The sequence below is a fragment of the Medicago sativa genome, chromosome 8 (assembly GCF_051527215.1).
Source record: "Medicago sativa cultivar Bolivia chromosome 8, Bolivia_mono, whole genome shotgun sequence".
NCBI lineage: Eukaryota > Viridiplantae > Streptophyta > Magnoliopsida > Fabales > Fabaceae > Medicago > Medicago sativa.
In genome coordinates this window covers 70,573,312-70,601,169 of record NC_140756.1, presented here as the reverse complement: position 1 = coordinate 70,601,169, position 27,858 = coordinate 70,573,312, and the positions used below count along the sequence as shown (strand labels likewise).

General features: G+C 31.3%; 1 protein-coding gene and 2 long non-coding RNA genes across 3 annotated transcripts; 2 read left to right on the top strand and 1 right to left on the bottom strand.

The window, feature by feature from the left end:
- Positions 1 to 14,091: 14,091 nt before the first annotated feature.
- LOC146901071 (uncharacterized) lies at positions 14,092 to 17,951 on the top strand. Its single transcript, XR_015023954.1, has 4 exons — positions 14,092 to 14,814; positions 15,749 to 15,834; positions 16,809 to 16,916; positions 17,601 to 17,951. It is a non-coding gene; the product is annotated as an uncharacterized LOC146901071 (long non-coding RNA).
- Positions 15,472 to 17,714, bottom strand: LOC146901072 (uncharacterized). Its single transcript, XR_015023953.1, has 3 exons — positions 17,575 to 17,714; positions 17,268 to 17,379; positions 15,472 to 16,839 (listed from the first exon to the last, which is right to left on the bottom strand). It is a non-coding gene; the product is annotated as an uncharacterized LOC146901072 (long non-coding RNA).
- Positions 17,952 to 18,398: 447 nt separating the features above from the next.
- Positions 18,399 to 24,232, top strand: LOC146901070 (filament-like protein (DUF869)). The gene is made up of 6 exons (XM_085738701.1): positions 18,399 to 18,631; positions 19,067 to 19,181; positions 19,562 to 19,706; positions 19,846 to 22,291; positions 22,396 to 22,453; positions 23,480 to 24,232. The coding sequence occupies exons 2-6, from the start codon at positions 19,086 to 19,088 to the stop codon at positions 24,002 to 24,004; spliced, it is 3,270 nt and encodes a 1,089-aa protein (XP_085594827.1). The 5' UTR covers positions 18,399 to 18,631; positions 19,067 to 19,085; the 3' UTR covers positions 24,005 to 24,232.
- Positions 24,233 to 27,858: the final 3,626 nt, after the last annotated feature.

Sequence of the window (27,858 nt, the reverse complement as noted above, 5' to 3'; positions counted from 1 at the left end):
TAATCATACAATTCATTTTTATAGATATAATAGTAAAAAATCAAACGATTTCTTCGAGGAGGAGGAAGAAGAAGCCACTTTATAGTGGTTTATGAACATAAACATTGAATTATGATCCATGTGTGCTATTGTGTAAAACGTGCTATCTTTTGTTACTAAATTCTCAAGTGTCGAGTGTAGACTTTGGAGCATGAATCCTAGTTTAGAGCCACTTGGTTCACATTTCAAAGATCCATACTCGTGTTCTTTTTGCACAATGTCAAATGAAAATGTGCAATAATCTTCATGTTCATTTATTTTAGGTTAAATTGCACTTTTGGCCCCTAAATTTCACAAACTTGCGATTTTGGCCCCCTAAATTTGAAAATTGCATTTTCTCCCCTTCAAGTTTCACCCCCTTTGCAAAACCCTTATCCCCCTTGATTTTGACTCTATCAAAACTGATGCGACACATTTTTTAATTAAAAAAATTGACACCTATAATTTTTTTAATCAATCTGAATTTAAAATAATTAAGGGTTAAATATGTTTTTGGTTCCTATAAATATACCAACTTTTTGTTTTAGTACCTCTAAAATTTTCCTTCAACTTTTAGTCCCTACCAAATTTTCAATCACTACTTTTGGTCCCTATTTTTAATTTAATTTTTGTATTTTTTAATGAAATTGTGCAAAAATGTGTAGAATATTGTAAAAACAATTCTAAAAAAAAAATTAGAATTTTTTAACAAAACATAAATTAAATATGAATTTTTAACCATCAAAAATATAAAAATTCATATTAAATTCATGTTTTGTTAAAAAATTCTAATTTTTTTGGGAGAGATTCTTATAATATTATGAATTTTTCTGCAAACTTTTATTCAAAAATATGAATTCTACATATGAGTTTATTTTAAAAGAGGGACCAAAAGTGAAGATGGAAAATTTTCTAGGGACTAAAAGTTGAAGAAAAATTTTAGAGGGACTAAAACGAAAAGTTGACATATTTATAGGGACCAAAAACATATTTAACCCAATAATTAATATTATTTTAAAATAACAAAACATAAATTAAAATTAAAAAAAATCTTATGTTCTTAATCCATCTCCAATTGCTGAAATACTCATTTTAGTTTCAACCATTAAAGTTAAACTGCACACCCATAATTAATTTAACAAATTCCTTTTATTCTTTTTACAAAATAACAATGCCTCTTTTTTCTTCTTTTTCTTTTGATAAACAAGCGCTGGTTTTTCCTCTGCAAATTTTTTTCTCCTTCAAGATTCAATCTAAATAAGGAAAAAATGAAAAGAAAACAAAAAACACAACCAAATGAAATGATTAACAAGAGACCCAATAATATAAAGAAACCATTATTCTCAAAATGCATCGTTTCGCTATCATTCTTCTTGTTTCGAACCAAACACTCATCTTCTCCGACGAATCTCCGGCGACCGTCACCGACTGAACTCCGATCTTAAAAAATGCGCCACATCAGCTTTTATCGAGTCAAAATCAAGGGGGGCCAGGGTTTTGTAAAGGGGGTGAAACTTGAGGGGGAAAAAGTGCAATTTTCAAACTTGGGGGCCTAAAATCGCAAGTTTATGGAACTTGGGGGGTCAAAAGTGCATTTTAGCCTTTATTTTATCCTTGTTAATTTTTTTTTTTTTTAAAGGAACACCATCTCATGATTCGCCCAAGGCACTCAAATTCAAAGGACCGACCCTGTTCGTAACAATATGCATCTGTTGAGCTTACTAAAATTGGTCTCAAATATTCTTCTTTGACACAAACCTTTCTTCTTTGTGCACTTTCGTCTGGACTGGGTCAGGTCAAGAGCAAAAACTCACAAAGCTTTCTGCTATATTTTTACATATTTTTTCTAATAATATTGTCTTGATGTTTTGATGCAGTCATTCATGTTTCTCCTGGCATTGGTTCAACCATTGCTCAAGGTACGTCAAGCAAAACAAATGTTGCTTTTGCCATAGGATCTATCTATTGGTTATCATATTTGTGTGTCTTAGTTCATGTGTTTCTTGTCGATAAAGTAATGAAGTCTAAAGCACATTGAAATATTGACATTAAGCAAACTTTGATGCTAAATTTGAGTTAACTAAAGGAGGTAAATTGTCTTGACACAATTTGATAACCAGTACACTCTCCGGTCATTAATATAAACAAAAATTTACATTTTGCATTCATTCAATTAATGATGTATATAGTCTTTATTATAGACCACATACATCATTTAATGAATGAATCTAAAATGTTAACTTTTGCTTATATTAGTGACCGGAGGGTGTAGCCTTTATGCATAACATAGATATACTCCCTCCGGTCCTAAATATAAGCAAATTTGACTTTTTACATTCATTCAATTAATGATGTATGTGGTCCATAATATGAACCACATACATCATTAATTGAATAAACCTAAAAAGTGAAATTTGCTTATATTTAGGACCGGAGGGAGTACATCTGTGTAGCTTTGATTATTGTCATTTGTCAATCTTTGAAATTTGGTGAATGATACAGGAACCGTTTTTATGATATAGGAATCTGTGCTATCAAGTAACTAGTCTTGGAAAATAGGGACTATTGATAATTCTGGAAATGATATCTATGTGTCTTAATTATCCAGGGAAATTGGACAATTGTCGTGTGTTTTATTGAACTTTTAATATTCATTCATAGTCCCACTTTTATTATTTTGCAAATGCATCTTATAGTTTTTTTTTTTTTTTATTTTGATGGAAAAGTATATTATACTCCATCCGTCCCTTAATGTAACCCTCCTTTGTATTTTTCACTTTTCTTAAGAAAAATTGTCAGTGTAATTAATGTGTCTGTTTTGTATATTAATATTACCAAATTATCCTTTATTTGAATGTGTATTAAATTTGACTATTCATATTTCAAGACAAGTTAATAGTATTAATCAGGGGTATGTTTAGGAAAAAAGTAATAAATGCATTTAGTAATTTGAAAAGGGGGTTACATTTAGGGACAAAAATAAAATCAAATAGGTGGTTACATTAAGGGACGGAGGGAGTATATTTGAACATTTGTTTGAATCTTATTATGCATCAATGAGTTGAAATTATTTGTTGTGGAAATATCAAATTTTGATCTTTTAAAGTTTTTTTTTTTTTGGTTTTCCTGGCGATTCCAAACCATGTGAACTTGACAATTCATCAAAGTTTAATTTCTTATACATAGACATGGCAACAATACCCGTCCCCATGGGTACCCGCCCAAACCCACCCCGATTTGACGGGTTTTCCCCGCTTTGACTGGGTTTGGGTATGGGTTTGGGTTTTCCCCGATTTCAAAACACGGGTATGGGACGGGTAATGAGGTTATATGTACCCACCCCGAACCCATACCTATACCCGTCCCAAATGTAAAAAATTATTATTTTTCTACCTTTTTTATATAAATAGAAACACAATCCTAGATCATGTTATGTTATTTGGTTTAATAATTCCCATGTTATAAAAATTGCCTTTGATTTTTAAAGGAGCAACCAAATCATTATGTTAAGGAAATGTTAAAGGGAGCATAATGCTTTACAAAATTGCCATTGAGGTTGAAAAAAAAATTATTAAAAAATAATTCACTACGGGGATGGGGATGGGGATGGGATCCCCGAACCCGTCGGAGACGGGGATGGGGTTCGATTTCTCATCCCCGTTGGGTATGGGTAGGGTAACGGGTAAGTATATGAGAATAGGGTATGGGGATGGGGAAGGTAAAACTCGTCCCCACCCCGCCCCATTGCCATGCCTACTTATACATCATCGAGGAAACATGTTCTGCGTAAGAATTATTAAAAAAAAATATTCTGCATAAGAAAACCTATAAGGATGCAACGGATGAAAGCAACAAAAATATTTTTGATTTGGCCTAACTAAATTTACAAGAATGTCAAAATTGTTAAGTCAGATATCATGACAGAAGTCTGAACCCCGACTCTTCTAGTTATTATCATTTTATCTATCTAAAAAAATGATTTGATCCAAATTTTACCCATTTGAGAGGAGGGCACCACCAACCCAACTATTGAGATTTGGTATCCATACGTTTTAGATGTTCAATCATCGATTTTGTGTTCTTTTAGTCTGCACATGACATCTAAACCCAATAATCTTCATTGGTCAATAATTTTGAGTTTAAGTATTTTATTTGAAGAACCATTTTAAGACAACAGTTAAAAATATTCATGGCTATGTGAGTATTGATATGGAAACCAAATCAAGTAAAAAATGATTGAACTTGCTAAAATGATTTTGTATAAAAAGATGTCTATTAGCTTGTCTCAAAATAGTTGTCAGAGGGCTTCTCGACGCTGGTGGGTTGGGGGTGGTCTTTGTGTGTCGGCGATCTTTTTGGTTGTGTGTTGTCGGATTTTTGATGCCGGCGAGTTGCTTGTTCACGTGGTATCCGACGGGTTTGATTTGGCTTTTGTTTTCTGTTCGTTTTTCTGTGTTGTTGTTTTGTTGAGGTGGCGGTGGCTCTGTGTTGCTCTGTTGCTGCCGTTCCTTTTGTTTTGTTTGTTTACAGGAAGATGAAGCTGGTGGAGGTTTGATCCGGATCTTGGTTGTTGTGAATCTTCAATCTGGATTTTCTAGATTTAAGATTTGGTTACATAAAGTTCTGTTCATCTGTGTGGATTTGATTCAACAGATGTTGCTCGAAAGAGTTTGGTACGTAGTCGCTCCGTGTTGGCTTAGTAGTCATTAATCGTACCTTCAGAACTATTTCATCCGTCACGACTGTGCTGTAGGTGGACTGTATCCGTCGTTTGTTCATTGATTTGGACTTCGTCTGGATTGATTTGGCCCGAAAGGGCGCTTTGGCTTGCTGATGTTTTTAGGGAGCTGATGGACCTTTGATCGTTTCTGTGTTGGCAAACGATTCATACGCCTACCTCGATACTCTAAGCATTCACTCTGCGTTTTTTTTGCAGTTCGGTTTCGTATCCATACGTGGGTTCGCTGTGATGTCCGTAGTAGCGTTGTTTAGAGTTTTCGTTACCACATGTGTATTGATTGTTGTATCACCCGTCAGGGTTTGTATTGTGGTTATCTGGGTCAGGTTCATGTCCCTCAGTCTTGTACTTTCTTTTTTTTTAATTTAATTTCTATTTGCTTAAAAAAAAATAATTGTCAATATATCATTTCTTTTGAAGATTATATGTATGAGATTTGAGTGCCAAAAAAGTAATGTGGTGTGTAAAATTATTCTCTCGAATATAAGTAAGGAAAATTATAGGAGGGAAGTCTGAGTGGAAACAACCTGGGCACATCACATCCCTTTGTTAGTTGAATACAGTACTACTATTTGATCTCCTAACTACCAAATATATGACTCAGATTTGGTCCATTAGTCAACTTTATTGATCAATTGTAATAATCACAATTATTGATGAAGTTAAGATAATGATAAAACCTTTTTTTTTTTTTTATTAAAACTAATAAAATATAAAAGACAGGAGAGGCCTGAACCAATACAACAGAAATACATAAAGTAAGATAATGATAAAACTTTGACAGAAGGATGGCAAGCGTAAAGCCAAAGACTTAAGTTATGAAGCAGACCATCTTAGTTGACTCTTTATGTATGCCCCATTATTCTAAAGAACCAATTGTTTATTCTTGTTGATAAACCAAACCCTTTTTAAATTTTATGTTAACCATGTACGATGTCACGAGAATATTAACATTGGATTTTTTCAATTAACTTAATACATTTGAGTGGGATTTACTATAGCATTGAGTAGCACAATGCTTACATAATATTTTCTTATTTATTAGAGAATTAACTATTACTTGTACTTTTTTTTTGAAGGAACTATTACTTGTACTTGTGATTTGGATTTGGTTAAACATATACTCCATCCGTTTCAAAATACATGTCCATTTTAGAGAAATTACACGTACCAAGGAATCAAATAAATGTTGTCATTTTTGATGCAATTCTTTGTGTTTTTTCTATAATACCCTTACTCATCTATTATTTCATTCTATTATTTCTCTCTCTATAATAAATATCTAAGGGTATTATTGATAAAACAATAATTAATGTTGCATTGAAACTTGAAAGGGACAAGTAAAGAGAAACAAAATTATTCTCCAAAATGGACAAGTATTGTGAAACGGAGGGAGTATGTCCTAACGAATTTTGATATTGTTTAGTCATAAGTGCGGTACGTGAATTGGGATGGCTGAGGAAAAGGATACTCACCCTTTGAACCTTTTGAGAACTCAATTCCATTTATCCACCTCTTCATCCGATTACTATTATTAACAAAAAAAATATATTTTAGATTTATTGAATAACAATGTATTTAGTCTATCTTGTCAAAAAAAAAATGTATTTAGTTTATATATAAACCGCATATATTAGTTATTCAATAAATCTAAAAAAAATGTTTTTTTGCTTATAATAATGATCAGAAAGAATGTTTGCTAACATACTCATTAGCTTTCGCAATGCTTGCTCTTCCCTACCAAACGAGGTCCCAATGCTAAAGACCTTCTTCTCAACGTGTCAATTCACTCACTTTGCAATTCTTTTGAAGAGACGAAGAGGATAGTCTAGGTAAAATTTTTATTTGAAGTAAAGTATAATTTATTTAGTAGATGTAGTTTTATTAGGTGGTGTGATATTTGAATTTTAAGTGAATCAAAATTGGCGTGATTTTATCTAAGAATGTTGTCTCTCTCTTAGAATACTTTTCATCTTTATCTTGGTAAAAAAACATCGGAAATGGTTAATCCTTATTTAACATATTATAATTTGAAAAATTTGACAGTTCCGAAATGAGATTATTTTTTCCTCGAAGAATCCAGAGGTGGAAGAGATCATGGAAGCCATCAAATACTTTTCTTGGAGGTGGTTTTTTGCTATGAAAAAAATAGGCATTGCATGTATTTTGAATGGTTTTTGAACTCTCTCATTTATCTTAACTATTGATTGAGAGTTTGTTTTTTCGCGGGTCAATTCAATACCTCTTATACTTTGTCCGATTTATGGGTTAAATACTCTTTATACCTCTCTCCTATTTCTTATAAAATTTTCAAGTTAAAAAAAAAAGTCACAACTCTTGATCCCGCAAAATGCCAAATAAAAAGTATTTAACATTTGAAATTTGAACTATTTCATAGTTCTTAATAGGTGGGAGATTTATGTCAAAAAAAAAAAGAAAAAGTAGAGGGGTTGTGTGTGTATGGTCACAATGTCTAACTTAATAATTTAAATATTTAGTAGTTGAACTATTATTTGTTCGGTTGTCCGATAACATTTTACTCAATACATGTTTTTCAATCATTAAAATTTTATTGATAACGGTTCAATCCAACATCAAAGTGAGCGAACTCTACACAACTTTTATAAAGGGTTGCAAAAAACGGATGCAATCATTTGTTTGTAAGTTAGACAAAACATCATACAAATGTATTATTACACCAAAAGTTCCAAAAGGCTTAGGGCTACACCTAGCCGTGGAATGCAACAACTAAACCGAAGACACCTAGATACACCATGATAGGTTGGTCTCATCTATTAAAGGGAAGGCAAAAAGCTCTTAATACCTAACACTATAACCCAGGATGCAGCCATTTACAAAAGATAAATCTATAATTCACCATCCTTCAAATCATGATACTTGGGTACTGAAGCATCCAAACATCACCCATACTATGACAAATCAACACAGGCAAACAAGAATCATATGATACACTATAGGGGTGTGCAAATGGTTTATCCAAACTGAACCAAACTAGATTTATGGATACAATTTGGATCAAAAAACTACTTTCACAAAATAAATGGATTTTTTTAAAACCGGTTTGATACAGTTCAGTCCAGTTCAGAACCGGTTCATGCTACCTGAACCGGTTTTTGTCCTGAACCAGTTTTTGTCCTGAACTGGATTTTTTACCTGAACCTGATTTTTTCACCTGAACCGTTTTTTTTTTACCTGAACCGTTTTTTTACCCTCTCATTTCATTTTCATTTCAACTTACCAAAAACAATTTCAACCGCTCTCTCTTCTCTTCTATTCATTTCAATGATGTTTTAGCTCTTTTTACAGTAATGAGGACAGTGATAAGCCAAAAAGGGAAAACAACACTGAGAGTAACACCAACACTCAGGTAAAAAGAGCTAAATCAGTTTGGTATAATTCTGATACCTCTTCCACCGACACAGGTAAACTCGCCGGCACCGTCGACTCCTACGACCGTCACGTTTTCCTCTACTACAAAAACCACCTCTCCTGGCCACCACGCGTCGAAGCTTCCGACGACCATCCTCTTCCCAAACTCGTCGCCGACACGTCTCAAGGTTCGTTTCTTTCTCTCTCTCTTTCTATCAATTTCGATACTGACATTAATACTGATTTTGTTTGATTTGAATTTTGTAGACGAAAATCACTGTGTGTGAAGCGAGTGAGGAAGATGGATTCTCCGACGGTGACGTTTTGATTTTCCCGGATTTGGGTATTCAGGGAAGGTTCACGGTGGTTGAGAAGAGTTCACGGTGGCTGAGAAAGGTTCACGACGGCTGTGAGAAAGGTTCACGCGAGAAGGGTTTAGATCTGAAATGGGTAACCGACCCGTTTTAATCTGGTTTAAAATGATCCAGTTTTAACCGACCCGTTTTAAGCTGGGCTTTTCTAATTTGGTTCACCATATTTTCAGTTTGGGTCAGCTGATCCAGTTTCTATGCACACCCCTAATACACTATATGCATAATTCACCAACACCAAAAAGTTTTCTAAAGAGCTTTTATTTTAAAAATAAGCTTGGCGATACGTAACTTAAGAATAGTGGGTTAGTTGCTGTGATGAAACAAGTAACAACCCTATGACACCAACGAGCTTAAATTTATCTTATTTTATTTATTGTCTATTTATGATAAAAATAAATACATATGATAGTTTAGTACTCCCTCCGTCCCGGAATATCTGACCCATTTTCTAAAAAAAAGTGTCCCAAAATAACTGAGTCATTTCAATTTTCAATACAACTTTCATCATTCTCAATACAATATAACACTAAATAATACTACTTTTATCATTCCCAATACAATATATTCCACTTTCCCCTTTATTTATACATTTTTCTTAATCTGTGTGAAATGAGCCAAGGAGTCAAATAAATTGGGACGGAGGGAGTAGGATACACTAAAATGCAGAATTTTTTTTATTATTAAATAGTAAAATTTATATGAGTTGGACTTTAAGTTGAATCAAGACAAACTTCAAAGATCAGTCAATATCTAAACCACGACTTTACTGATCCAACCAACATTTACTTAAGGTGGTCGATCGTTAAAGAGATTCTCACGCAACAATGAAAGTTGAATCCACGACTTTATAGATCGAGACAACATTTACAGGTACTAGTAGTACAACTAGTAACATACCCGTGCATCCGCACGGGTACTGGTTGGTCGTGGATGATTTTTTGTAGTTAGAACTTGACAATATGCATTTGTTAACATTTTAAATTTAGACCATTTAAAGGTTAATTATTATTAACTTTGAAAAGTATAGAAAATAGATTAAAAAAAGTTGTATTAAAAAACCAATTGTTTAAAAAATGAAAAAAAAAATGTATATAAAAGTTTAAACAATAATGTTATATTCTTTCAAAAAAAAATGTTATATGTCCCTGTGAGGTTAGCTCAGTTGGTAAGGTCCAGGGTTCGAATCCCGGACACCACCAAAAAAACAATAATGATATCAACTTATATAAATTTTCTCCAAAAAACAATATCGACTTATTAGATTATGTTTGCCAAATTTAAAATAAGGGAGATAAGGAAATTTGTATAATAATTAATTATAAATTTTAAGAAGTGGCAACTTGTAATGTTCATAACAATTGTTTCTTTTGTCAAAAAAAAAAAAACAATTATTTCTAAATTTTTATCACCGGAGACTTAGCTCGTGTATAATAATTATTTTAAAGTTTTTATCAATGTCAACATGTCCCGTGTATAATAATCCGGGGTTCGAATCCCGGACACCACCAAAAAAATAATAATGATATCAACTTATATAATTTTTCTCCAAAAAACAATATCGACTTATTAGATTTAGGAATATGTTTGCCAAATTTAAAATAAGGTAGATAAGGAAATTTGTATAATAATTAATTATAAATTTTAAGAAGTGTCAACTTGTAATGTTTATAACAATTATTTCTTTTGTCAAAAAAAAAAAACAATTATTTCCATATTTTTATCACCGGAGACTTAGCTCGTGTATAATAATTATTTTAAATTTTTTATCAATGTCAACATGTCATGTGTATAATAATCCGGGGTTCGAATCCCGGACACCACCAAAAAAACAATAATGATATCAACTTATATAATTTTTCTCCAAAAAACAATATCGACTTATTAGATTTTGGAATATGTTTGCCAATTTTAAAATAAGGGAGATAAGGAAATTTGTATAATAATTAATTATAAATTTTAAGAAGTGGCAACTTGTAATGTTTATAACAATTATTTCTTTTGTCAAAAAAAACAATTATTTCCAAATTTTTATCACCGGAGACTTAGCTCTTGTATAATAATTATTTTAAATTTTTTATCAATGTCAACATGTCCCGTATATAATAATCCGGGGTTCGAATCCCGGACACCACCAAAAAAACAATAATGATATCAACTTATATAATTTTTCTCCAAAAAACAATATCGACTTATTAGATTTTGGAATATGTTTGCCAAATTTAAAATAAGGGAGATAAGGAAATTTGTATAATAATTAATTATAAATTTTAAGAAGTGGCAACATGTAATGTTTATAACAATTATTTCTTTTGTCAAAAAAAACAATTATTTCCAAATTTTTATCACCGGAGACTTAGCTCGTGTATAATAATTATTTTAAATTTTTTATCAATGTCAACATGTCCCATGTATAATAATCTGGGGTTCGAATCCCGGACACCACCAAAAAAACAATAATGATATCAACTTATATAATTTTTCTCCAAAAAACAATATCGACTTATTAGATTTTGGAATATGTTTGCCAAATTTAAAATAAGGGAGATAAGGAAATTTGTATAATAATTAATTATAAATTTTAAGAAGTGGCAACATGTAATGTTTATAACAATTATTTCTTTTGTCAAAAAAAACAATTATTTCCAAATTTTTATCACCGGAGACTTAGCTCGTGTATAATAATTATTTTAAATTTTTTATCAATGTCAACATGTCCCATGTATAATAATCTGGGGTTCGAATCCCGGACACCACCAAAAAAACAATAATGATATCAACTTATATAATTTTTCTCCAAAAAACAATATCGACTTATTAGATTTTGGAATATGTTTGCCAATTTTAAAATAAGGGAGATAAGGAAATTTGTATAATAATTAATTATAAATTTTAAGAAGTGGCAACCTGTAATGTTTATAACAATTATTTCCAAATTTTTATCACCGGAGACTTAGCTCATGTATAATAATTATTTTAAATTTTTTATCAATGTCAACATGTCCCATGTATAATAATCTAGGGTTCGAATCCCGGACACCACTAAAAAAACAATAATGATATCAACTTATATAATTTTTCTCCAAAAAACAATATCGACTTATTAGATTTTGGAATATGTTTGTCAAATTTAAAATAAGGGAGATAAGGATCGAATCCCGGACACCACCAAAAAAACAATAATGATATCAACTTATATAATTTTTCTCCAAAAAACAATATCGACTTATTAGATTTTGGAATATGTTTGCCAAATTTAAAATAAGGGAGATAAGGAAATTTGTATAATAATTAATTATAAATTTTAAGAAGTGGCAACTTGTAATGTTTATAACAATTATTTTTTTGTCAAAAAAAAACAATTATTTCCAAATTTTTATCGCCGGAGACTTAGCTCGTGTATAATAATTATTTTCAACTTTTTATCAATGTCAACATGTCCCGTGTATAATTATCCGGGGTTCGAATCCCGGACACCACCAAAAAAACAATAATGATATCAACTTATATAATTTTTCTCCAAAAACCAATATCGACTTATTAGATTTTGGAATATGTTTGCCAAATTTAAAATAAGGGAGATAATGAAATTTGTATAATAATTAATTATAAATTTTAAGAAGTGGCAACTTGTAATGTTTATAACAATTATTTCTTTTGTCAAAAAAAACAAATTTACTTCCAAATTTTTATCACCGGAGACTTAGCTCGTGTATAATAATTATTTTAAATTTTTTGTCAATGTCAACATGTCCCGTGTATAATAATCCGGGGTTCAAATCCCGGACACCACCAAAAAAATAATAATGATATCAACTTATATAATTTTTCTCCAAAAAAAATATCGACTTATTAGATTTGGAATATGTTTGCCAAATTTAAAATATGGGAGATAATGAAATTTGTATAATAATTAATTATAAATTTTAAGAAGTGGCAACTTTTTTTTTTTTGAATAAAGAAAGTGGCAACTTGTAATGTTTATAACAATTATTTCCAAATTTTTATCACCGGAGACTTAGCTCGTGTGGTTTTTTTTTTTTTTGAGGGATTATACACACGTGTGGTTTCTTTTTTGACAATTTTTTGAATAAGTGGGGTGTCCGGGGTTCACACGTGTGGTTGTGAACTAAAAAAACACAATTGTAAAAAATAAAATTACTTAATTTATACACATGTTCGATAATTATTTGATATCTTTAAAGAATTAGGCAATATGATAGTCTAAATAGTTTAAACATTTTAGCATGAACAATATTTTTAAATGACAGCTTGTCATGTAGATCAAGATTAGTTTGGTCAATGACAACTTATCTTTTTTTTTTCCTTCTTAAAAATGTTTTTGGATCTATGTTTCTTCTTCATCATCTTCTTAATTTAAAGAACAATAATGTTATTTTTTTTGTACAATTTGTTAAATATATTATCAATATATTTAAAGAAGTAGGTTGAGACCTTAATATGTGTCTTTCTAAGTGTCTTTCTAGTGTTTCATTGAGACCTTATTCCTTGTCTAGTCCATACCCGAAGATTATCGATTTCCTGAGAAAATTTGAGTTTCTTGTGTTGCTAATAGTTTATTACCGTTCATTGCAGATACTATGGTTGACTCTGAACTTTATTTCAACAAAATTCTGATCGACCCTCTCGTTTTGTCTCTCATCTTGCTTAGACATTATGGTTTAAAATCACCATTCTTTTTTGGTGGTAATGACACGAATTTAAGTTCGGTTAATGCTATTGTAAGTTCTCCTCTTTCCTTTTCTCTCTTTTGTACCTACCATGTGTTTTTTGGTCTGAAGTTTAATTGAAATCTAAAACAAAGTTCCTTCGACACATTATACCACAAAAATATAATTATCACCACTCAATTTTTTGGTAAGAAATCACAACTCAGATTATACCAAAAAAATTAATTTTCACCACTTTATTTTTTGTCAGAAATTAAAACTCTTTTATTCATTTAATATATGGAAATGATAAAAAGAAAGTTTGGTCATCGCACATCAGATTTCTCAACTACTCTCACGGGATGTATGTCATAACATTTAACCACACATCAATAACAAATCAACTATTAATTTATTATTTATTCAGTACTAATTCAACACTGATTTGATTTCTCTTGTGTACCATATACCTAGTTTGTTGGTTTCTTTGAAATAAATAAGTTGATCTCTTAAGACCTTTTATTGCAAATTCAGTGGCCTTTATCATCCATGGTATGAGTAATTTCATGGACGAAAATTCAAATGACATATAGAACTTTTAATAATATTTCAAAATACCCTCGACTTTTGTCAAAAGTTTATCAATTAAGCAACTCGTTGTGTGACAAAACACAAAGATAAAGATTTAATTGAGAAAATTTTGATAAAAATTATTTTTGAAATATTAATAAAATCCTGAGAATGACTTACAAAGACATAAATTAAATTGGAAATTTATTCTTTATTTAGAGGTCAATAAGTTAGATCCAAATATGGTTTTTGATAGAACACTATGACGTCATTTGATCTATGTAGCCGACCCCACTTAGTGGAATAAAATTTAGTTGTTGTTGTATTCATTATTTAATTGTCCCATTAAAAAATATTAATTAATTATAAATTTGTTTTAATGCTAGTTTAAAAATTTTGTTCCACACAACACGTGCCTACCACCCCACTTCAAATCTCTACACATTCTATTCACTTTCTCAAATCCTCACACGTCTCTCTCTAGTTTTTAATTTTTTTTATTTAATTTTATTTAATAAATTTTTTATTTTTAACATATCAGATCTTTTTCTTCTCCATTTCATTTCAATCGTCCCTCCCACTCTCTCTCCCCATCCGTATCTTTTTCTCCTCCACCATGAACCACCGTCAACGCAACTTCTGACCAGATCTACATCTTTCCGGCGACCTTTACTAATTTTTTTTTACATATTATTCATCACCTCATTCTCCTCTATCTTTCTATCAAATTAGATTTTCAAAAGGAAATAGCTTGAGAATTTCTCATTTTTAAAAATGAGGTTTCCGGCCAACATTTGGATGCACCACCACCACAACTATACTAATCTCTCCATTCTTTATAAAACACCCTTTTTTATTTCACCGATTTTGCTGCCACCGTGAGCCTCCAATGTAAAAAATCAAACTGATACTTTACTTACTCTTAACATCCACAACAAAACCCACAAAAATTAAGGACGGAGCAACTGTTTTTGGAGACAACAGCAATAGCTTCATCAAACATGCAACAAATTCAGAAGATGAAATTTGATGCGATTTTCTTGTATCTTCAAGAGATGTAAGAATATTATTTTGTAGATTTATTAATCTGTTTTAGGATTTTATTTAGATCTATTACTACTGGTATTCTTTTGTTAATACTTTTACCGAATCTTTGATAAAGAACCTTTTATATTGCAAATTCCTTGAAATGAAAACTATTGTTTAAGAACTAAGTAGGTTTGTTTACATGATAGAAAAAACAGATTTTTTTTTAATTTCATGTGTAAACTGTATTTAATATTTTTTTTCTATCATTTAATTGATTTATGTGGATAGTAAAAACAGATTTTAACTTATTAATGAAAAAATAAATGATTCATTTTAAATTTTGTTATTTATTATTATGTTTATATTTTTTTTCTTTCAAATGAGTATGTATGTATACCCAGATTTCATTTGGTATTTTTTTTTTCAAATAAAAAATAATAATTTTAACAAATATTTTACAGAAAATAATAATTATAATTTTTACTTCATTTTGTTTCTATGTTTAAAATCACCATTGTTTGTACTGGTGATGACATAGATTTATATCTCTGATAATGTTATTGTAAGTTCAAAAGCCTTTCCTTCTTCATCTCTCTTTTGCAAACACATTGTGTTTTTTGGTCTGACATTGAATTGAAATTGCATACAAATCAACTATTTATTTCTATTTTTCTACCAAACCAAATTCATCTCCCTCATCAATGACAAATCAAATATTTATTTATCAACTCATTCCATTCCATGTTTCTATCAATTCAAATTCTCAAAAAAAAAAAAATAGTTAACTTGTAAATTTTGTTTTCAAGCCATTGTGGTCTATTTGTATGCACCACAACTAAACTCTTTTCTTATATATCTCTGTTTTTCATAACAATTATAATCACACAAAAAACATATCATATTGAAACTCTCATAATCAAACTATTTCCTCATCATTTACTTAGGAATGTCTTTCTTTGTAGTTTTCTGGAGGGACAACAACATCATTCGAGTTTCCTGGACAAATAACATTTGTTATGAGATATGCAAATATAATATCAACAAAAAGGTAAAGTAACCATTTTCCTCATCATTTATTTATTCTTGTAGTTTGTTCTCTTTTATGTTCAATTTAGTTTCTAAATTCTTTTCAAATATTTTTGTAGAATTTTGAAAATGAAGTTGAAGAAAAATAGAAGCTTGTTTTACTTCTACCTAAGAAAAAAAATATGGTGGTATTATTTTTTTTGAAGTTGAAATACTTTCATTCTATACTAACAGAATCAGTACAGAGCAAGTGAAAAATTTGGTATGGTAGTTTGTTAAAGATGATATGAAAAAAATAGAAAAATAATGGAGAATGCATATGTGTAGATAAAGAATTGGTGTTATTGTCTTTTACTTACCTTTGTCCTTGTCGGTTCATCACCACATATATACTACATCTATTGAAGAAAAAACACATTGAAAAATTTAGATAAAAGATTATCGTTTATGTAGTATATGTGTGGTGATGAACCTAAGAAAAAAAACATGGTTGTTTGTTAAAGATGATATGAACAACATTAAAAAAAAAAAAAATGATGAATGCATGTGTAGATAAAAAATTGGTGTTATTTGTACTTTACTTATCCTTGTCCTTGTGTATTGAAGAAGAAAAAGAATTGAAAAAGTTACATAAAAGATGATTTGTAAGTAGTATGTGTGGGGTGACGAACCTAAGCAAAAGAAAAAAAACATGGTAGTTTGTTAAAGATGATATGAACAGAATCAAAACAATATAAAATCACACAAGAATATACTAATCAAACTCTTCTCGGTTTTCCTTTATCTTGTATTTAAGCATCCCTTTTTTTGCAGTTTGTTAAAGTGATAAGAACATCATTCAACTTTCCTGCAAAATTTAATATTTTTCAATTTTATTAGCAACATAAAAGACACTGATACATAATGTCCACAAAATCAAACTCTCATAATCAAACTATTTTCGAACTCTCTCCCGTTGTTTCCTCATCATTTATTTAGGCATGTCTTTTTTTGTAGTTTCTTGGAGGGACAACATCATTCGGGTTTCCTGCAAAAAAAAAACATTTGTTGCAGAAGAACTTCATTTGAAGATGAAATGTGCAAATAATGAATATGAAAATAAAGGTACGGTAACTCTCTTCCCCATCATTTATTTATGCTTGTTGTTTGTTAATCAATTGATCTGGATTTCTTTTTCCTTACAAATGAAATTATAATGTATTTTACCGAAGTATAGATGTTATTTTGTGTTGGAGTGTTTATAGTTGAAGAAAAATAAAAGCTTGTTTTACATGTAAGGAAGAATGAAAATATATATAAGATTATCCTTTATGAATAATATGTGTGCTGATGAACCTAAGCAAGAAAAAGTAAGAAATAACATGGTAGTAGTATGTTAAAGATGATATGAACTAAAAAAATAATAATGAAGAATGCATGTGTAGGTCAAAAAATCGGTTATTGTCTTTTACTTACCTGTTTCCTTCTTCTTGAGTTGGAGTGTTTACTTGCATCTTTTTTCCTTCTAGATTCTCTTCAAATCTTTTTGTACAATTTTGATATTGAAGTTGAAGAAAAACAAAAGCTTCTTTTACATGTAAGGAAGAATGAAAATATGTATAAGATTATCATTTATGTGTAATATGTGTGCTAATGAACCTAAGCAAGAAAATGTAAGAAATAACATGGTAGTATGTTAAAGATGATATGAACAAAAAAAAAAATAATAATGAAGAATGCATATGTGTAGGCAAAAAAATTGGTGTTATTGTCTTTTACTTACCCGTTTCCTTCTTCTTTGTTGTGCAGAGATGTATATCTTTCAAGCTATCTGCAAAAAAAAATTATTAGATATTGAAGTTTACAATTACAAAAGAGGGAGGAAAATGAAAGCAAAAAGGAAGGAGTCAAATGCAATTTGAAATGAAAGAGATGCAGAGAGAGAAAGAAACTGAAAAAGAGATAAATAGTGTGAAGAAAGATTGAAATTTGTGGGAAACTTATGTTTGAGCAAAATAAATTTGAATTTCAAATTTGAGAGCCAAAATAAATTTGACAGCCAAGCATTATTCCAATCTGTAAATATTGGTAACCGTGCAAACTTGTAACCACATATCCTCTCAAAGTGGATTTGTTTTGTAAAAGGCAAATATTTAGTTACTTCTCAAGGAAAAGGTGTTGTAAAAGGCAAACAAACTGAATTGCTGCAAACAGAAATGATTTGGTTGCAAAAAGCAAATTTAGGACAACATTTACCCTCAAATTGGACACGTGTCAAACATTAATTAAAGGTCAAAATTGAGTTTTCACCAGCATAGGAGATTCTTATATTAAGAGAGGATATTAATTTCATACTGTAGCCCTGTGGGTAAGCTGCAACTTTGAGGAAGGGATGCTGTGTCATTGAGAGACATAAATCTGAATATTTTATAATTTCCATTAAAATACTCTCTCCCTTCCTCTTTTCTCGTGTTATTATGCAAGAATCGCAGATCCAATAAAACAGCCAAGCCGACACTTACTATCACCACCCTTTTTTACAACTTTTTACACCTCTCTCTGTTCTCACCAACAACACACTCACTCCGTCATTTTCTCTTGACTCCCACTCTTCACTTTCCCATCTTTTCACTTCTTTCCCTTTTCCCTTTCTCTCACCAAACACACACTCTCTCTGTTGTTGTTGCTCAGTTCTCTTCATACAGTGAGTGTCAGATCAAACCAAACATCATTTACATTTTCATCTCAACTCACTCTTGATGTTTTAACACTTTCTTCACAACATTTTAACAAGTTTCTTACTTCATCATGCACAACCTTAATCTCAAATTTCATTAGAGGTGAGAACCTTCCATTTTCTTTCTATTTTTTTTTTAAATTTCCTTTCATACATAAAAGACATTGCATAACTTTATGTTAGTACTATACTTATAATGGAAAAAATTGAAATAAAACTTTTTTTCTCGTTATTTTCGGCTCTATTTGAATTAGTTGTTGACTGTTATGCATTTTTTTATTTTATTTTAGTGTGAACCGGGTATCTTCTGCGGTTCTACTTGGCTCGAGAGATTAGTCTCTGCATTGTTTTAGATGTTTTTATGAAATGGGAAATTGCTATTGATTTATTTTTCTGAAATATTAAATTTTATTTTGTTTTTTTATCTTTTTTTGTGGTAGCAATTTTATTGTTGAACCTGAACACTATATGAGTAAATAACAAAATTGATGATTTGTTTTTTCTGAGGTTAATAATTTTGTTATGATTATTATTATAGTTACATTCTTCTTAGCATTATGGATCAAAAACCGTGGCCTTGGAGGAAAAAGTCATCAGAAAAGACAATAGTAACTGCTGAAAAAGCCAATCTCACTTCAAAAGAAAATGGAGAGGTAAATAAGTTAGTTGTTCTTTTAGTATCAATTTATTTATATTATGAATCTCACTTTTATATAGTTTTATCATTTTCCAATTATTATGGTATGTTGTAAGTTTATATCATTATATCATGATGATTACGTTGGATGCTTGTAACCATCCTTTTTATTCATTTATTTATCTTACTTATTTTAGAGATACTTCATCAATTAATAGCGTCTTATACATTATTAGTAAGTGTGATTTTATAGAACCAAGAAGATTCTTTCATTTTTTTTTCTTAGGCCCTTTGTGCTGAATTAATTAGATCATAAAATGTACGAAAGAATTTTTGCTGTACTACTTGTGATAAAAATAATGGGTATGTTGTTTGGTTTGATTTTCCGTGTTTTAGGTACACGCGCTTCTTGCTGATAAAGAAGAATTGGAGAAAGACTTCAAAGAATTAGAAAATAAGCTTGCTTCGGCACTTTCTGAGTGTAATTCTAAAGACGAGCTGGTAAAGAAACAAACTAAAATTGCGCAAGAAGCAGTGGCAGGTAACATACGTGCATGTCTCTGTGTTTTCGTTTATTGTTCGCCTTGTAAACTTGGACATGAAAATAAGCAAATAACCACTTATGGCTGAAGTATTTTTGGAGTTCTTTTAACGGTCTGTGTTAAAATCTTGCTTTGAAGGTTTGGAAAAAGCAAAAGTTGAAGTGTTGTCGGCGAAGCAAGGTCTGGATGAAGCTTTGCGGGACCGATTGGTTTATGAAGAAAGAGTAGCCCATTTGGATGGAGCTCTGAAGGAATGTATGCAGCAGTTACGATTTGTTCGAGAAGAACAAGGGCAAAGGATTCATGATGCTGTGATGAAGGCTTCAAAGGAATTTGAAAAAGAGTGCATGGTTTGGGAGGATCAGTTATCAGTGACAAGTAAAAGGCTGGCAAAAGTTGAGACTGAAAATTCTCATCTTAATACATCTATTTTTCAAAGAGAAAAATTGATTGAGGATCTGAAAAAACAATTGACTCAAGCTGAGGCAGATCATAGTGCATTGATGATTAGATTAGAGTCCATTGAGAAAGATAATGCTTCTCTGACATATGAGGTCCGAGTACTTGAAAAGGAGTTGGAGATCCGAAATGAAGAGAGAGAATTTGGCCGTCGGACAGCTGATGTTTCTCACAAACATCACTTAGAGAATGTTAAAAAAATTGCCAAGTTAGAATCAGAATGTCAGAGATTGCGCCTTCTGGTTCGGAAACGGTTACCAGGTCCTGGTTCCCTGGCAAAAATGAAAAATGAAGTTGAAATGTTAGGACGAGATTCCCTTGAAATAAGAAGGAACAAGTTAAACTCAACTAGTTCAATGGTTGAATCTTCACTTGACAGTTCTCCTGGGACTCCCAATAGAAGAATCGATACTTTGACAGAGCAGCTGTATGCCGTCGAAGAAGAAAACAAAGCCTTAAAAGATTCCCTAAGTAGGAAAATGAATGAGCTCCAATTCTCAAGAGTAATGCTTTCTCGCACAGCTTCAAAACTTTTGCAACTCGAGTCGCATAATGAAGAATCATCTAAAGGTCAAGTTGCTGTGGAGCAGCTTAGAAGTAACCTTTGCGAGTTCTCTTTGGCATCAATGTCTGATATTGGCAGTGATGACAAGGTTAGCTGTGCTGACTCCTCGGCTTCTGCATTGATTTCAGATTCGGAGCACTTCAGAAGTGGAAAACAAAAGGAATCATGGTCCTGCAGAAGCATTGGAGCTTCAGACATAAATCTCATGGATGACTTTGTTGAAATGGAAAAATTAGCAGTGGTCTCTGTTGAGAAAGACACTGAAATCTCTGGTGCTTCTTTGAAAGAAGTTGATGAGATCAATGGCTTCTCAGAAACTAGGAAAAATGAGACTACCCCTGATCACATTTCGGACATCTCAACATCAAATAAAAAAGTATCTTCCCTTGATGAACTAAAGGATAACATTCCCAGTTGGCTTCAGGATGTAGTAAAAATGATCCTGGAACAAAACCATGTCACTCACAAAAATCCTGATGATATACTCGAGAATATTAGAGTAGCTTTGAGGAATCTGAATAATCTAGATCCGTGCGTCTTTGGTTCCGACAAAGTCTCTGGTCATATTGAAGGATCTGATCCTTCAAATAACTCTTTGGTGGTAGTTCCATCCAGTGATGTAAATATTACTGACCTCTCACCAATAAAGAGAACCAAACAGCAAGCTCACGAAGACCTGAGTAAGTCAATAGGAAAGATAATTGAGCTTATTGAAAGAATCAACTTGCCTGCCGTGGATTGTGATAATTCAGATCCCTTATGCACAAGTGATGAGACTGTACCCTCAGTAAATAATTCAGGAATGCCAACGGGCTACATGGTCCGTGTTTTCCAATGGAAAACATCTGAACTCAGCAACGTTTTGCAGCAATTTCTACATGTGTGTTATGATTTACTGAATGGCAAGGTTGATCATGAAAAATTTGCTGAAGAACTAACAACAGCTTTGGATTGGATAATGAATCACTGTTTTTCACTTCAGGATGTTTCTTGTATGAAGGATGCCATCAAGAAACAATTTGATTGGGATGAGACACGAAGCGAAAGTGAAGCAGAGTTTGGGATGATAGGTCATTTTGCAGGGGAAGATAAGTTGCATCATCCCGCAGAACAGTTTCCATGTTTTCCTCAAGTAACTACTTCAAATGGTCATGATTTTCAGAGTCAGAGTCGAGAGATGTATTCTGATGAGGAAGAAGAAATTAAAAATATTAAAGGAAAATTGATCAATGCTGAATCTCAAAAGGAAACATTGGAAGGGCGGCTTCAATCAGCTACTGATAGGATTGAGTCCTTAACGGATCAACTTTTGGAATCAGAGAAAACTATTGACAGCTCAAGACTAGAGTTACAATCCTTAAAAGAATCTTATGGAATACTTGAGGATCAAATAAAAAATCACACAGTTATGAAATCAGATCTTGATGCACAGCATAAAGGGGCGGAATTAAAAGAGGTCGGTCTCAAGGTTTTGGAATTAGAAGTGGAACTAGAGAACAAGAACCACAGTTGTGAAGAATTAGAGACCAGATGTCTGGAATTGCAACTCCAGCTTGAAAGGTAAGTCCTATCTTCAAATATTTGTTTCAATGCATTTTTTTTTTTAATATTTAACTTTTAATTTCTAATTGAGGATTTGTTGCATATCCAATTAATGTTCTCAGCATGCCAAAGGAGGGCTCAAACCATGATATTAACCAGAAAGACAAGCCATTGCGAACTGTAAGTTTATCTCAATCTATTCCTTTTTCTCAATGACTCATAGTAAGACTGCTAGTTCCTATGTTAAACTCTGGAATATTTAATCAAGATGAAGCATGATTCTTCCCTATACAAAAGTTACATCTCGATAGCATTCAGTTTTCTCTGTTTTATAAATTACAAATTAGGGATCCCAATTTGGAGTAAGCATTGAACGATATATCATTCGAATAAATCTCTGAAACATACAATGTACGGCATTGATATTGCCGCACCATGATTTGGTTCCTTCTGGTAGATGATTGGAATTAAACATACCTACAGGCTACTGCCTTGGTTCTTCGATATTATGTGATATTTTGCGCTTCAAAGTTCAAACTAATTTGAATAGAAGGCAAATATAAACTTATCAGAGAGATATGTTAATGCTTTGTTGGTGGGAAAAACTAATATTACTTGTATACTATCTATAACTTCCAACTTTCAAGGTAACAAAAACTTACAGGTAATTCCTAATTGAAATAGTCTTGGCGCAAGTTGGTTTCCACGGTAATATGACTCTCACTGTTCGTCTACATAGAAGCTCCTAGAGGCAGCTTCAGAATTAAAGCGCGCCCATTTTGTTTTCACTGTGAAAACAAACATGCATTTAATTAGTTTCCATCTAGGTATCAATTTTTATTGCAGCGTCTTCCTATTTTTGTTATCTTCTGATTAGAAAGTTAACTCCTCTAATATGCCCGAAACAAGAAACTGTTAGATATGTGACTAGTAGAACACTTTATTTCTCTTCCAGTATAATTGTAAATGATGGTCGACTGATATGGTTTAGAAAGTGGTACAAATAATTGAAATCGAAGCCCCTAATTCAGGTTTGATGTTTGGAGATTGGCAATCGACAAGTTAGGGAAAATAATGAACCACTTATCTCCATGTGTATGATTGACTAAAAATAAATAAATAAAACAATTCCAATGTTGTCAAATTGAATTATGAGTTGGTTTTTCATGTTGGTATTGTACTGAAGAGTGTTGCTAAATCCTACAGGACTTGGAGATAACAGCCGCTTCAGAAAAGTTGGCAGAGTGTCAAGAAACCATCCTTAATCTTGGGAAGCAGCTGAGGTCATTGGCTCCACCAAAGGATGCATCCCTTTTTGACAATGTTATTGCAGCACAGCCTATCAGTACCACATCCACCACCACCACCATCACAACAACAAAAACGAATCCTATCCCTGCTCCCCTGAAAGTTATGAAAAAGAATCGATCTTTACTCGATCAGATGCTATCTGAAGATGATACTAAATCCAAGGTTTCCAAAGTAAGTGACCGTGACTCCGATCTCACCACCATTCCAGGCATTATACAACCTCTGGAGAAGATTTTATCTTTGAATGAATTTAAAGCTCCAGATGACAGTGTTACTGCTAATGATTTGGCCATTGTAACTACTAAGAAACCGGCCATTGTACCTACTAAGAAACTGGGAAGCGGAAGTTTGTGGAAGAAGTTATTATGGAAAAAGAAGAAAAGTACCAACATGAAAACATCCCTTCCCCTGAACACTTGAAAGTCTCATTCGTAAAATAAATTGCAGTGTAGTTCAATACGTACTTACTGAAGAAAGAAAATTTTATTTCTTTCCTGTATTTTTTATTGAAGAGGCTTGTCTGGTCTTCTTGTGTGTTTTGATCTTCTGTGTATACGCCTTAAAACTAACAACCGAAACCTATCATTGTTGTTATGATACACTCCCTCTCCTCCGTACTCTTGGTATAACACTTTTTCATTTATACCATTTGCTCGCGCTTGTAAGGAGTTTATTCACCTGCAAGGTGGTGAATTCAACTTCGTTGTTAGCGTTCGCCTAGTCTTGAGGCCTGCTCCGACCTTGGTGAATTTACTTAAACTTTTCTTCTATATAAAAGAAAGTAACTAAATGATATAAAAAGTCAAATATATTTGGACTAAATTAATAAGACAAAATTTGAATAGAATAAAAAGAAAAACTATATAAAATACATTTAAATATCAAAAGAAACAAAGGAAACAATTCATTTGTAAAATGGGGCCTAAAGGGAGGTGTGGTTGTCGAATGAATTAATATCAACCGAGAAAATTTAATCTATGTTATATTATTTTTAAAATAAAAAATATAGTAATCATATGCATTAATTTATCTTTCTCTAAAAAACTATTCATGACAATGACATGGTTCTAGACAGGAAACACGTAAATGATCCAAATCACATTAGAATGAGAGTGATCCACGAGACTATATAGTTGAAGGAGAGCTTATAAGGATTGATTGGCACTATCTATACCAATAAGTTTCATATTCTTTTCGGTAGTCCAGAACAAAATAACTCCACAGTTAAGCGTATTTGACCTAAAACACTTTTTGAATGGGTGACATTCTGAGAAGTTTTCTAAAATACATGTTAGTGAGGACAAAACATGCGCAAAAGATTAGTGTTGGTTTGCGGGCTCAATTAGCAATCCTGAAAGTGTTATGAGGTATTACAAATGGTATTAAAGTAGACTTATTCCAATACGATGTGGTTCAAGGACGAACCAAATGAAAATTGGTGGGCATGTGACACCTGAGGCAGACAATGGCATAGAGTGATCACGATGAGCATGACCGTACAATGAGCAGCTCCTAACATGCTTCTAGATAGGGAACACATGAATGAGTCAAATTATATTAAAATGAAAGGGATCCTTATGTCTTGTAGGTGTAATCATATGGTTGAAGGAGAACTTATAAGGATTGATGCTACCTACACCAATAACTAAAGACAAAATAGTTTAAAAAAACTAATATTGGTTTATGGAGTTAATCAACAATCCTGAAACAGGTGATACAACCTCCGTTAAAAAATATAACATCTAGTCGAGACTTTCAATTGTTAATTTTTATAGGATCTTTTCAAGATTTTAATTTATAAATTCACAAGAAGGATAAACATGTAAAACAAAATAAATTTATTAATTATCAACAAATTTAAGTAATACAATCTACTTTTTAATATCAAGATAACAAATTATTATTTTCTTACTTTTAGTACTATCTTTGAGCAAGCTGCTTTTAATACTTTATTCACTATATTTTTCTATCATACTTTAAATCATTACTAGTATTATCTTTTTTTTTTGGTGGTGGCCGGGGTTTGAACCCCAGATCTTGCAAATATTATGCATTGTCTATACCAACTGAGCTAAGCTCACGTGGACATTACTAGTATTATCTAACTTCATCTATTTCTCTTCCTACGATAAATAATTAAATATAATTAAGTAATATTGTATTGAATTTTAAAAATGATAATTAAATGAAAACAAAATATTTTTGCAAGTGTAACGATTAAAATTAAACGAAGTACTAACAAGTACTCTAATGTATTACTAAAAAAAAGTACTCTAATGTCATTTGATAAAAAGTCTAATGAGAAAACTTTATCTTAAAAATTATTCATCATTATATTGAAACTTTAAGTGTCATGCTAACGAGTGTTTCTGAGGCACTGAGACACTAGTGAAGCTAAAATAAGAAATTTTAAATCAATAAAGACACTTTTTAAGCTTTTAATGTCATTGACTACTCAACTTTCAATGCAAATATTACTATATTTGATTTCTTAACCAGTACTCCGGGAGCACTGTTTAGCATTTTCCAAACTTTAAAAATTGATTTTGATTTAAATAAACTCATCAATTATTTTTATTTTTGCATTCTTAACAAGTGCACCTATAACACTTGTTAGCATAACCCTAAAATTAAAAGGGTCATGTTAACTTGTCCCCTTAGGACACATGTTAAACAATCTAAAAGTATAAACTTTTTATTAAATTCTGTGTATTCAATTATTAAAAGTAAAAAAATTAAATTTAAATGCATTAATTAAAACAAAAAAATTTCACTTTTGACTCATTAACTTGTGTCTTAAATACGCAACGACACAAGTTAGCATTTTCCAAATTAAAAAGAAACGGAGGGAGTAAATTGTTTTTTGAAAATTTAATGAAATTTATTGTGCATTCGTGTACAAGTTTGGAAACATTGGCAAAATCCATTAACTATCATTTAAAGCTTTAAATGATGTCACCATTGCTGCATTAATTAAACGCTTGACATCGTCGCCATTAAAGCTTGAATATCACCATTAAACCTTTAAAAGTTTCAAATGATGTAATCATCGATGCAGCATTAAAATCTTGAAATAATGACACCATTAAGGCTTGAGAACAACTTCAGCACATTTTTAGCTAACTAGTGTGATAGATAGCCCTAAAATTTTTCCCAAATACTCCCACTTTTTGGAATAGTGTTCAGGCGATTGGTTTTATTGGTGCCTCTGGCAGCAACACTACAAATGCAAGTGTGAATGGATGATGAAAGAGCTTTCGGACGAAAGTGTAAGGTGTCTGCAAGTGTTTAAACAAAATTTATAACAAAAGTGAGGAGCAATAAAAAACGAATATATATATATATATATATATATATATATATGAGGAGGGATCAAATTATGCCGCTTAAAAGTTACATCAATGTTACACCGTGTTCATTATCATTTTACTCGATGCATATTTTTTAAATTTGACTGTTGGATTATAAGTTTATATCACATAGATCATTCACGTAAATTTTTACAGAAATCTAAAATCATTTGGTATGTTATTGAGATACAACAAGTTTAACAGTGTTATATAAAAGTGCATAAACCGTTCATTTTATGTATCTCAATAACATATGAAACGGGTTTAGATTTTTGAAAAAATTTACGTGAATGATCTATGTGATATAAACTTACAATCCAACGGTAAAATTTAAAAAATATGCATCGAGTAAAATGATATTGAACGGTGTACCATTGGTGTAACTTTTAAGCGGTGTAATTTGATCCGTCCTCTATATATATGTAAATTATTTTTTGAAGGGATATGATTATATAAATGGAACTCCATGCGTATTTTAGTCGAATATTTTCTTAGAGAAATTTACTCTCAACAATCCATTCTTTTTTTCAAAATTATCTTTAAATTCACACCATAATTAAATGAAACTCTAACTAACTACAAAATTTTGGTAGACATTTTTTTGTTACAAATTTCCTTAAGAACATAATTCTTTTTTCCATTTAAAACATACAAATAAATTGTGAAGATGAAATTCAGATAAAATTTCGATAATATAAGTATTATAAAAATGAAACAAATTAAATTAAATAAATTAAAATAAATAAATTGAATATTTTTTGAAGAAAGAAAAATAAATAAATTTAATGTAATATTGCTTAAAAGGTGCCACATTAGCAACATTTATAGCAATCGTTTTGTCGTGTAGCAAGTGTGAGTTAGAAGTCCAACATCAATTAGAAAAGTGGAGGTTGAACACTTTATAATTGAGATGACCCATAAACT

Coding starts and splice junctions, on each gene's coding strand:
- LOC146901070 (XM_085738701.1), top strand. CDS start 19,086: ATGGATCAAAAACCGTGGCCTTGGAGGAAAAAGTCATCAGAAAAGACA. Junction 19,182..19,561: donor CTTCAAAAGAAAATGGAGAG/GTAAATAAGTTA, acceptor TCCGTGTTTTAG/GTACACGCGCTTCTTGCTGA. Junction 22,292..22,395: donor TTGCAACTCCAGCTTGAAAG/GTAAGTCCTATC, acceptor TAATGTTCTCAG/CATGCCAAAGGAGGGCTCAA.